The sequence below is a fragment of the Antrostomus carolinensis genome, unplaced genomic scaffold, assembly GCF_000700745.2.
Source record: "Antrostomus carolinensis isolate BGI_N321 unplaced genomic scaffold, ASM70074v2 scaffold8959, whole genome shotgun sequence".
Taxonomy (NCBI): Eukaryota; Metazoa; Chordata; class Aves; order Caprimulgiformes; family Caprimulgidae; genus Antrostomus; species Antrostomus carolinensis.
The window spans coordinates 3,728-15,654 of record NW_010340624.1 but is presented as its reverse complement, the minus strand read 5'-3'; the positions used below and the strand labels follow the sequence as shown (position 1 = coordinate 15,654).

Below are 11,927 nucleotides of genomic sequence, written 5' to 3'. Positions count from 1 at the left end.
TCTCCCTGGAGCCTTCTCTTCTCCAGGCTGAACAGCCCCAACTCTCTCAGCCTGTCCTCACAGCAGAGCTGCTCCAGCCCTCGGATCATCCTGGTGGCCTCCTCTGGACACATTCTAACAGGTCCATGTCTTTCTTGTGGTTGGGGGCTCCAGAACTGGACACAGACTCCAGGTGGGGCATTACAAGAGCAGAGTAGAGGGGGAGAATCACGTAGATTCAAGCTAGCAGTTTGGGTCTGGGTCTTTTTTAAGACCTGAAGAACACTGCTGATAATGCTCTTTAATCTTACGCATCTATCACATCATCTATCACAAAAACCAGCAATAACAGAAATCTTTGGAAACTATGTGGACTGGCTAAAAACTGAAAAAGCTTTCAATTAGAGGTCACCTTGCCAGAAAGACGACGCAGCACATATGCAAGACAACTTACCTTTTTTAGATTAAGAATTACTACCCATCGATACAGTGAAGTGTGCTCTACTAAATACAGCCCTACATCAAACGTGGATCATTTCTCCTCAAAAAGTATCAAAACAGGGAGCAGCCTGCCAAGGCTGCATGAGGAAAGCATTCACCATCACGAGCATGGAAGAGCATCACCAATGAAACGTGGCCTTTTCTACCACCAGAATGAAAAACAATACAGCAGTAGACTGTCAGCTTGCCGAGCACCACAAAATTAATCCCTGTATATACCACATTTGGAACAGCCCCACCACTATGGCACAATAAATGCTGCATTCCAACAGACTAAGTAGTGTGTTTAGGATTCACATTTACCCTCAGGAAGGGTCAGGTATCCCCATCTACTCCAAGTCAGGATACATGTATTGCACCAGAAGCACTGCCAGCATTTAAATCCCAACCAAGACTGATGCAGATTAGATCTCCACATACTGGTCTGTCTTCCAAAACGTTACCCATTAGATACCACCAGGAGGTCAGGACTAAACTCGTAAGGCTGGCTACTCGCTTGTCATGTTCTTTGGTAGATGAGCTAGCCCATGATACAGGTACAAAGCTTGAGATTATTTGGATGGTGTTTAAAACTGCCAGTGTACTTCACAGATGACCCGTTTGCAACAGTCTACTACTTTAAAACAAACAGATTTCACATATTTTAAACTTTTGATTTAGCAGGCACATTACTTTGCGTTTCAGAAGTTCACCATCTGCTGGGTTTACCTTTTAAGTCTCTCCACACTCCGGCTGCGCAGCCATCTGGGATGAGATAATTTGAACAGCAGACTGTTTCCTCCCATGTTACTAGAGAGGAAGAGCAGCCAAGCATGTATGAATAAAGTCTATTTCATTCTTTCAAACAAAGGTGGAGGAGGATGATTTTAAAGTTGGGGGGTTTTTTAATTGAAAAAAGAAAAAAAAAAAAAAGAGAGAGAGGAGGGGGAGGGAAAGGAAACTAAAAATGGCAACTCCACTTTCTGTCTTGAACTGCACCATGACTACCAGAGCTGAGTCACAGTTACTATTGATTATAAATAAGCAGGAGAGAACAAGAGCCTGACTTACAGATCCCAAGGTGAATTTGCAAGGCTGGCAGTTAGAAAGCTTTTCCACTTTTGAAGCAAGAAGGGGAGAAGTAGAATCAGAATAAAAACGAAGCAGCTCAGTCTACATCTACCAAGTGGCTTTTCTAACTTGTCCTCAAGTCTCTTGTCCATCAGCTGGTGTGAACCAGGCAATGCCACCGAGGTTAAACCCACCTATGCAGACCCAGGAGAATCCACATCATCTGCATTTTTTTGTAGGAAAAACCTCATTAAGATGCCAAATACCAACATCTTAAATTAGATGGACACAGAAAGAATTTTAATAATCAATGAAAGCATCTTTAAAATGTATCCTTTCACTATCAGGTGGCTTTGAAACAGTGAATCCCCCATGCTAATTTTTCTAGAATAAATTGCAGTCACCTCAAATCCTTTGCTATTCAAAATATCTCAACAGGCACAGGAGGCACTGAGAAAAACTGTTTAAAAAACCCAAACCCTCCAGGTTATTTCTACATTGATCAAGAAGTTTGCTTTGTTCAACGCGGCAAAAACCAGTCAGGAGTCACGGTAAAAGTGGTGACACTTAAAAAAGGCTGCGCTGTGACAATTCCCATGCAAGGTCCTAAAAACAGAGCCGTGCAACCATTTAAAGCAGAGGTGACTCCACTCTACAGCAGTAACACTTACTGTGTCATCGTCAGCTCTCTCTAAAAACCTTGACAAGCCCGTGCTTCAGGCACGCCACTTGTCTTGTTACGAGGGAAGCACCACAACATACATCCTACGCTTTGTCAAGAGTAATTCTCACCCCCAAAATCACTGTAAATTTGCATGACAGCACAAAGGTGGATTTGGAAGCAGGCAACAGAAGGCTCCGAGGCTCACATGCCTCCAACGGTGCGTGCTTCACTCATTTTGTAACACTAGCAAGGGAACTTTGGTAAGCTGGATGTGGACAGTGATCCTTTTTCCACCTGTTAAGGAGCAGTTAACTCTGAAAAACTCTCACACGCAAGTATATTAAAGACATTCACAGAATCATAGGATGGTTAGGATTGGAAGGGACCTTAAAGATCATCTTCCACTAGACCAGGTTGCTCAAAGCCTCATCCAGCCTGGCCTTGAACACTTCCAGGGAGGGGGCATCCACAACTTCCTTGGGCAACCTGTTCCAGTGTCTGACCACCCTCACAGTGAAGAACTTCTTCCTAATATCTCATCTAAACCTCCCCTCTTTCAGCTTAAACCCATTTCCCCTTGTTTTGTCATTAACTGCCCTTATGAAAAGTCCTTCTCCAGCTTTCTTGTAGCCCCTTCAGGTACTGGGAGGCCGCTATAAGATCTCCCTGGAGCCTTCTCTTCTCCAGGCTGAACAGCCCCAACTCTCTCAGCCTGTCCTCACAGCAGAGCTGCTCCAGCCCTCGCATCATCCTGGTGGCCCTTCTCTGGACTTGTTCTAACTGGTCCATGTCTTTCTTGTGTTGGGGGCTCCAGAACTGGACGCAGTACTCCAGGTGGGGCCTTACAAGAGCGGAGTAGAGGGGCAGAATCACCTCCCTCGACCTGCTGGACACGCTTCTCTTGATGCAGCCCAGGATATGGTTGGCCTTCTGGGCTGCAAGCGCACATTGTCTGCTCGTGTTCCCCACATGAAGTTTCACACTAATAACCAGCCTTTTGAGGAAACCACTCATTGAAATAATTTCAAGTAACAGTAAATGGAAGGAAGAAGAGAGATTACATACTCCATAGATGGTGCTGAGGGACCAGAAAGCAGCCAGCCACAGAGCTCACACCCTGCCTTACAGATCCACATTTGTCTCCTCCTGGAGAAGACCAGGGCTCAACTCCTGATGCATCTTTTGGTATCTGGTCTTTTACTCCTCATAGACAAAACCATAAAACCTTCTTGCTGAAATGCTCTCAAAAGGTAAGTTTGAAAAGACAGGGGATTAAGAAACGATCGATGAAAACTGCAGTAAAGCAACAATTTCCCAGCAGGGTTATCTTGATAAAAATCTGCTCACTGATGAGTTCTCTCTCACCTTTGTTATTTCAGTTCATCCGTTCCCGTTATCTCTCGCCTCTGAGAGACAGCAGTGAGAGACCTACCCAACCCAAAGCTCTCAGGGGGACACACAACCCCAGTGCCCCACACAGCACCGCTTAGGAAAAGCTCCAAACCACGTACCTTGCGGTGCTGAAAACACTCACCGGGAGGAAGCGACAGAGACAACAAGTTCCATCTATTCCTTGACCCTTGACAAATTGAGGAAGAAAAAGACTATAAATATCATCCCTGGGGCATTCTGAAACAAGACTTCACTCCAAGGAAAAATAAACTGGGTCAGGATTAAGTGAATATTAGCGCTTTGCAAGGAGCAGGCAGCTGCCTCTGTCTCCTAAAAGCAGACCAGACTTTTAGGAATTGCCAAAGTTTACCCCACCTGGCCCCTGCGCTGGTTGTGATCATAAGGAAGAGCAAACAGTCATCTGGCCAGTCATCTGATGTACAGAGAAAACAACTGGACTGGATAAAGAACACAGTTCATTTTTGTAAGAAACAATATATTTTATTTTTCTGACACCACAGCCCTGGCGAGTGGTTTTGTACCAAATTTAATGGAGGTTACACAGAACGTTTTACGCTGGGGAGGAAAAAAAAATAATAATAAAAAAAAAATAACCACCAAAAAAAAAAATCCTGGATAACTTTTAGTGTCTGTTCCACTCCCACATTAATAAAATCACTTGGGGTTTCTAAGAAAAGGAGACTAGGAAACAGTGAGAGAGAGAGAGACTACTGTAGGATGTAACAGTGTCCAAGTCCAGCCCCTTCCTAAAAGTGGGAAGAGACCCCACGTGAGGAGAGGCTCTCCTAGATTTACTCCCCAAAATAACACAATGTATTGCAGCTGCCATAGGAGGAGACAAAAGGGGGACGGAGAGAGAGAGAGAGAGAGAGAAGCCTATTTAATAAAGAGTGGGAGGGAGAGACAGAAGGTGCTGGACAGCACGCCATAATTTGAAAAATATGTCCTTAACTTATTATTTTATTTCTTTTAAAAGATTCCCCTCACTGAACTTAAGTTCCTTTTTGTGCTTTTCATTAATACTCTGCTCTGAGGTCGTAGTTTGGTTTTTTTTTTTTTCTATACATTGGAGTTGAAGGAAAATAGTCCGAAGTTCTGAAGATGGATTCTCCACCTAGAGTAAACAGCCTAGAATCCCATTCTCCTCTCACCCCAAAGACTAAAGTCTCTGCTAAAATCCCTTTTACAATATAGTACAGTACACAAAAAAAAAAACAAAAACAAACCCCAAAAATAACCGAGAGTCCTGGGAGAAGCCAGTCCGAAGGACGTAAACATACAGAGAATGGTGCAACTTGTGACAAATGGCAATTCTCAAAATACAGCTACAGATTCTCAAAGCAGGTGCTGTCACGGGATACCCAAGTCCACAAAAATAATTTTTAAAAAATAAATCTTAAAAAAAAACAACCTGTTAAAATGAATAATTTTTTTTCTTTTGTTTTTCTTTTTTTTTTTTCCTCTTTTCTTTTCTTTTTTTTTTTTTTTTTCCTCAGGTAATTCCATACATTCGAGATTTCCCAAAGCGTCCTCTGGTCTCTTTTCACCTATTGCATGGCCAAACTGTACTCCTGAAGCTCCCAAAAAAGCCTTCAGGACTTGGAATCTCATCTTGACAAGGATCAGAACATCCAGTCTTAACGGTAGCAGCTTAAAACATCATGTTCCCTGGATTTCCAGGGCCTTGGCTAAATCCTCCCATGCCAACGTCAGCAGCCATACCTCGGGGCCTCATTTGAGGGGGAATCATGATGTTTTGTTGGGGTCCCATCATGCCCTGCATTGACATCATCATACCAGGTGACCCTACAGGGCCCGGGTGGCTGTACAGCCCCGCGGGGGCTCGGTCCTTGCCTGGGATCATGCCCACGGCAGCTACGGGGTTACTCATGAGCGCGGGCTGGCCAGGCATCGCCGTTTGTGCTGGTGACATCATGCGGTGGTGTGGCCCCATCATGCCTTGCTGCAGGAAGGCAGGTGGTCTCATCGGGTTATGACCTGGCATGGATGGAGCTGTCCCAAGAGGGATATCTGGAGTTCCCACTGGTCCGGGACCCCCCATGCCAGGTAACGTTAGTCCCATCCTTGGGGTCTGCTCTCCTATCATTCCCTGCATGTGGGAGAACCCAGGACCAGGACCTTGAGGTTGCTTACGACCTGGTACCTCCCCACGAGGGAAATACTGTAGTGTCTGGCTGGGCTTCTCCGATGGGATAATCCTGGAGAGGTCAAACTCGGGTATTCCCGTGGCTCCAGGACGGATCACCTCCTGCAGCTCTGGATCAGTGAAAACCGAAGGCATATTGTTTCCAAGAACAGTGAAGGAGTCTGGACCTCCAGGGCCTCCAGTCTTGCAAAGTGCTGGATCTGTCGAACTTTGGGGCAGGTTGGTAGGACGCCCCAGAGGTCCTTCTCCGTGGAAGCCCATTCCCGCTGGGAAGTTGCCTTGTCCACCGCTGGGCCCGTTGTGTGGAAATGGCACCTGCTGTGGAGGGGACTGTACAGGAGGGAACCCCTGTGGGAAGCCCAGGCGTCCTTGAGGTACCATTGGAGACTCCTGGGAACCGTGTCCCATCATCGGATTGTGTGACATCAGGCCGGGTCCCACGGGGACCCCATGAGGAGGTATATTGGGTCCCATAGCATTTGGAGAGGGCATCTGGTTGTTATGGGAAAGAGGTTGGGTCATTCCCATTGGGCTAAGGGTTGGCATTGGACCCACTGGGTTTGGACCTGAAATTCGAGGATTCTGAGAATTAATGCCCATTCCTGGGGAAGAAATAAGGAATCACATTTAGATAACAGCCAATAATAATCAACAAAGCTATCAGAGAACTTCCTGCGAGGTTACCAAATCTACACATACATGAAAAAAAAAAGGCAGTGGTAGTAAAAAGCATCAGTAGAGGCACTGAAAATGGTATTTTAACTAGAAAAATCGATGCCACCTGCACAGTACCTTCCATGAGCTCATCACTGCAGTACCACAAACTGGCCAAAGCCAAGATCTCCATCCAGCCCAGACCTTTACTGCTTCCCTGGCAGTCTAGCTGACACAGGCAGTAACAAACGTGTCTCTGGCAGATTATCAGCATATGGACACTTGTCCACTGGGAGGTGACTGAATCTCCTTTCCAAACTCCAGAAGTGATGAATCAGGTAACCCTCGTAAGACTAGGGAGGTGGCAATCAATGAGGTTAATGAGCTATCATCATCAACTTGCTCAATTAGCCATCTTCCCCAGGTATATTCAGCCACTCTGATCATTACTGTGTGAAACAGCAAAGCTACAGCTGAACTCATCAAGAAGTCATTACCAGTTGCCGCTCTCCTGAAACAGTCACTCATCCCCTCTTTCAACTTCGTTAATTTAATTGGGTGGGGGGGCTACAGCCTACCTGTGTATTAAATTTTACCCACAAACATTGAGCTATCAGCATATAAACTTGCTAACCCACAAGACAGCCCAACAGGACAACGTTTTATTTTATTTTCCCTTTACAGATAGGGATGAGGACAGTTTCCCTCAATCCTGGCTGAAGTCACCTGCCGTTACACATTCCCTGTATGAAAAGATGTATGTTTTGAGAAAGTATTCCAACATTCTCTTCAGTAACAGGCAATCCACGAAACCCAGGAAAGACCAGATGATTTAGTGTCAAAAAGCCCCCCAAAAATGAAAAAAACCCCTAGTGAATCTTCTACGATTAAGGCAGGGGAAGAATGGTGTCCTCTGGATAACATGTTGTAGATCTGACCCTTATTCCCATGAGCACCTTTCACTCACACAAGTAATTCCAGTTTGCCTCAGTGGAAATCTCTCTCATACATCAGGGTTTTCCAGATTAGACACTTTCTGAGGAACTGACACTTCCTGGCCAACAAAAATGGGTTGCAAGGAGAATTTGTCTCCCCATTTCAGAGAACTGCAACTGCCTTCCTCAAAAAACAACCCGTGGCTCTATGTTCTCCAAGATTTTTCCCTCTCACCACCTTCATTTGATGAAGTTTCCATAAAAACCACCCTCACTGTATTGCTCAATAAGCTTGGGCTGATGTCTCTTTGAATTTCTTACCTGGTACGCTGTTCATCGGTGGCAAGTTTGGGGAGCGTGCTGGAGGGGAGTCATCATCCGAGCTGGCCACAGTTTTGATAGCATCATGATAGAGTGGTGTAGAGCTGGGCATGGCAAATTTGGACATCCTGGACATCATAATGGAGAGGGGATTCTGGGAGAGGGTGGGCTCTGGAGGCATCGTGTAAGGACTACTAGAGGGAAGATTTCCAGGGAGGGTCACAGGAGCAGACTGGCTGACTGTGGAAGGAGGTGGACCACCTTAGGAAAAAACAAGAAAAGAAAAGAGAGAAAGAAAAATACTTCTAAGTTTTTTCCTTCTTATCAATTTTTCCTTAAATCACACACTTTTCTCCTAGAAATCTCAAAAACTAGAAATCCCTTTTATTGCAAGAGACCATCTGGCTAATAGAGTCAATGCCTGTGAAAAGTAAACAGAAAAATAAGCTTGTTGGTCAAGATAGTTAACATTTGTTATCCTGGATTCTGCACTTCTACAGCAACTACCTTGAGCCTCTACAAAACCACATGAAGAATTATCAGGAAAGCCTGAAAATCCTACTATTCAACTTCCATACAGAGAAGACAGACTTAGGTACCAGGTCTAGCCATAAAAATCAAAATCTATAGTCAATTAATTGTTCCTGCACCCACCAAATGGCAACTGTAACTCTTTTCCCTTTTTCTTTAGGGGGCATCACACAAGCACAAAGGATGTAGCATAATATCTGCGACAGCTTTTGCTGTGCTGCCCGAGACATGGGAGCAGATTTCTGATGAGCTGCATTCACAACTACAAGTAAAACTCCTTTTGTTATGTTTCATTTCGGGTTTTACAGACACATATATAACAGTTGGGGCTGTTCAGCCTGGAGAAGAGAAGGCTCCGGGGAGACCTTCTAGTGGCCTTCCAGTACCTGAAGGGGCTCCAGGAAGGCTGGGGAGGGACTTTGGACAAAGGCAGGGAGTGACAGAACAAGGGGAAATGGCTTTAAACTGGAAGAGGGGAGGTTTAGATGAGATCTGAGGAAGAAATTCTTTGCTGTGAGGGTGGTCAGACAGTGTCCCAGGCTGGCCAGAGAAGTTGTGGCTGCTCCTCCCTGGAAGTGTTGAAGGCCAGGCTGGATGAGGCTTTGAGCAAGCTGGTCTAGTGGAAGGTGTCCCTGCTGATGGCAGGGGGGGTGGGACTGGATGAGCTTTAAGGTCCCTTCCAACCCAAACCAGTTTGTGATTCTATGATATTTACTGCCCATTCCAGTTAAAGAAGTGTTCTCTGCACCTATCAGCTTAACATCATCCTTTGCTCTCCCAAAACTAGGTGTAACTTAACTGCACTTCCAATCTCCGTTGTTCTTCACTGATGAATTTCAACACCACCCAGACCACAGATGCTAAACTGAAGTTGTACCATCACTGAAAATTCACTGCACACTCCTCAGCCCTCTCAAGAAAAAGGAAAGGAGATTAGAGAACACAAAAATCCTGCAACACCAAAACACTGATGCTTTGGAAGAGCTGTGTTTGTCACACACAACATCAGGCATGGACTAAAGCAGTCAGGTCTGACCTGGAGGCACTTGGTCTCACACTGGGACACCAACACTGAGGCTCCCTTCCTGAGCAGGGACCTGGCCAGCAACCCAACTCCAGCTGGTGCAAGGGGTCCCCCTCCCCGCCACCGCTGCTGCCACCACGGCGCTGTGACTGCAGCAGCACTATAGGGACACGTGGGACAACTGCTGCTCACCCAAGGGGCCAACATGCTCCAGGAGGGTTCAGGAGTGGGGAGGAGAAGGCAGAGCCCTGTCACCAACAGCCCACAGAGGTTTTGGGAGCAGATGGGGCAGTGTCAGCACCTGCAGCCCGAGGTGGCAGGCACGGCATGATGCCAGCACGATACCGAACGCTACAGACGGTGTGTAGTTCTCTCCAAGGTGGTTGAAGCCTGGACAAATGTTAGCACAACTCCCTGACATAGAATCACAGAGTCATAGTGGTTGGAAAAGACCTTTATGATCAAGTCCAACCATAAACCCAACACGGCCAATTCCACCTCTAACCCATGTCCCTCAGCACCTCGTCTGCCCATCTTTTAAATCCCACCAGGGAAGGTGACTCCACCACCTCCCTGGGCAGCCTGTTCCAATGCCTGACTGCCCTTTGGGTGAAGAAGTTTTTCCTCAGATCCAATATAAACCTCCCCTGGTGCAACTTGAGACCATTTCCTCTTGTTATGTGGGAAAAGAGACCGACCCCCACCTCTCTCCACCCTCCTTTCAGGGAGTTGGAGAGAGGGAGGTCTCCCCTCAGCCTCCCTTGTAAACCTGGAAAGCACTAACCTGAACCATACCTAGATTTGTGACTGGCTCACCACGCTCAGCATGTCTGTGTAGTAGCTTTTTATCTCAAAGCATTTCCATAACACCAGCAGGATCTTCTCCACAAAGTTACAATCACTAGGAGCTATGGCAGAACAGCCCAAAACCCCTCCAAGGAGATATTTCTGCCATCAACACTCCACATCTTTTCACACCTCTTGACCCCATCCGTTCACTTTCATGTCCTGCGAGTGACCAGCCCTCACCTCATCACCCAGCAGGCACGGTGCAAACCCACTGATACAACAGGAGGGGGAAAGGCGTTTGTGCTCCACTCCACAACATTTGTTAGCCACCCACCAGACCCTTGGCACAGCCTTTCTGGAACACGTGAAGCACCATCTACTTTCTGCCACTCACCCTGTAAGAAACCTCCTCACCATGCTGCACACCTCGGGTCAACCCAATGAGAACCAAAGAGCCCAATCCAGCACTCACCTGACTCCACATTCCCCAGCATGGCTGGAGAAGACATGGTGAGAGACGCTTTGTGGTTCGGGGGAATCCCAGGGCTCTGCAAAGGAGGCTTTGGAGAAGAAGTCCATCCGGGAGAAGGTGCAGGAAGAGAAGGAGACTTGAGGTGGACAGGAGAAGCAGCAGCAGACCCCAAGACGGGAGGGGACTTAATGGAGGCAGCAGCAGCTGCGGCAGGGGGGCCCGCAAGCATTCCCGCCAGCCTTGGGAGGGAGTCTGAGGGGATTTGAGGTTCCCCGAAGGAGAACCCATCATGGGAGACTGGACCTGGCGCATGGTGGGGGACTTGAGAGGGTTGATTCCTGGCGAATGCACCTGCCCGGCTGCGGCGATATCCAAGGGCTTTCGGCCGAGGCTGCGCTGAGCAGGGGGAGCAGTGTTGAGGCTATTGGGGTTACTGGTGGGATTGAGAGGTAGTGGCGGCATGTGGCTGAGCCGGTTGTTAGTCCTTTGGTCAGGCCCCATCTGTTCTCTGAGATTTCGGAGACCACCGACTCCTGGGCCCTGAGACATGGGAAGGAAAGGCCTGGGACCCATGCCATACTCCTGCTGCGGGTGCTCCCCAAACGGCAGCGGCACCATTTTCTGCTGAGAGGAGAGCATCTCCGAGACGCCGGGACGTAGTTTCATCATCTCTTCTGGCCCAACTCCTGCCTCCCTCAACTTCTGAGGGACCATGGGTGGGTTGGAACCCATGCTGACATTCATGCCCATGTCTCCCTTCATGCTGCCAGGGCCCATCCCAAACTCCAGCTCCCTACTAGAACCCATTTGTGGGGGCATTCCTTTTGGGAAGTCCCCCCTAGAAGGGCTCATCGGTCCTTCCACCGGCATGCGAGGGAAGATGGGGTTGTTCCCAGGCTCCATGTGTCTCTGGGAGGGCATCATTCTGTTTATCTCCATGCCAGGCCTGATGCCTTCCATGTTCAAGCCAGGTGGGAGGCCCATCTGTTTCTCGGCCAGTTGCTGCTGGTAGAGCTCTTCAGGCAGACCCTGCGGATTGGGGAACCGCTCCCCTCGACCAGGGCCGCTGAAGACACCCTGGCCAGGAGGGAAGTTTCGACCATCTGGGATTTTTGGCACATCATCTGGCCAACTAACTCCCGAAAGCCCAGGCCGTGAGGTGGGATTTGGGACACTGGGACCCTCCATGTCAGGGTTCATCATTCCTGCAAAACCAGGCAAGCGCATCTGGCTCCCAGGCATGTTGGGATGAGGGGCCATACCCCGGGGGGGCAGAGAGTGCGACATGTTCATGCCTTCAGGAAAGGGCTCTGGACCCCCAGGTCCCCAGCCCTCCCCAGGGGTCATCTGGTAGGGAGGGGGAGGACCTCGGACAACCCCACGAGGCCCGTGCTGATGGACCATCATGTCCTGCAGTGAACACTGCT

The 11,927-nt window shown here is 48.0% G+C and overlaps 1 protein-coding gene across 1 annotated transcript in view; it reads right to left on the bottom strand.

Annotated features, from left to right (window-relative positions):
- Nucleotides 1-5,105: 5,105 nt before the first annotated feature.
- BCL9 (BCL9 transcription coactivator) overlaps nucleotides 5,106-11,927 on the bottom strand; it is a gene marked incomplete at its 5' end in the record, with an annotated part of 10,081 nt that continues 3,259 nt past the window's right edge. The window contains 4 exon segments of the mRNA XM_029087033.1: nucleotides 5,106-6,376; nucleotides 7,685-7,945; nucleotides 10,501-10,738; nucleotides 10,741-11,927. The exon segment at nucleotides 10,741-11,927 is cut by the window's right edge and continues 64 nt beyond it. Of these exon segments, the coding sequence (XP_028942866.1) occupies nucleotides 5,259-6,376; nucleotides 7,685-7,945; nucleotides 10,501-10,738; nucleotides 10,741-11,927 (2,804 nt within the window).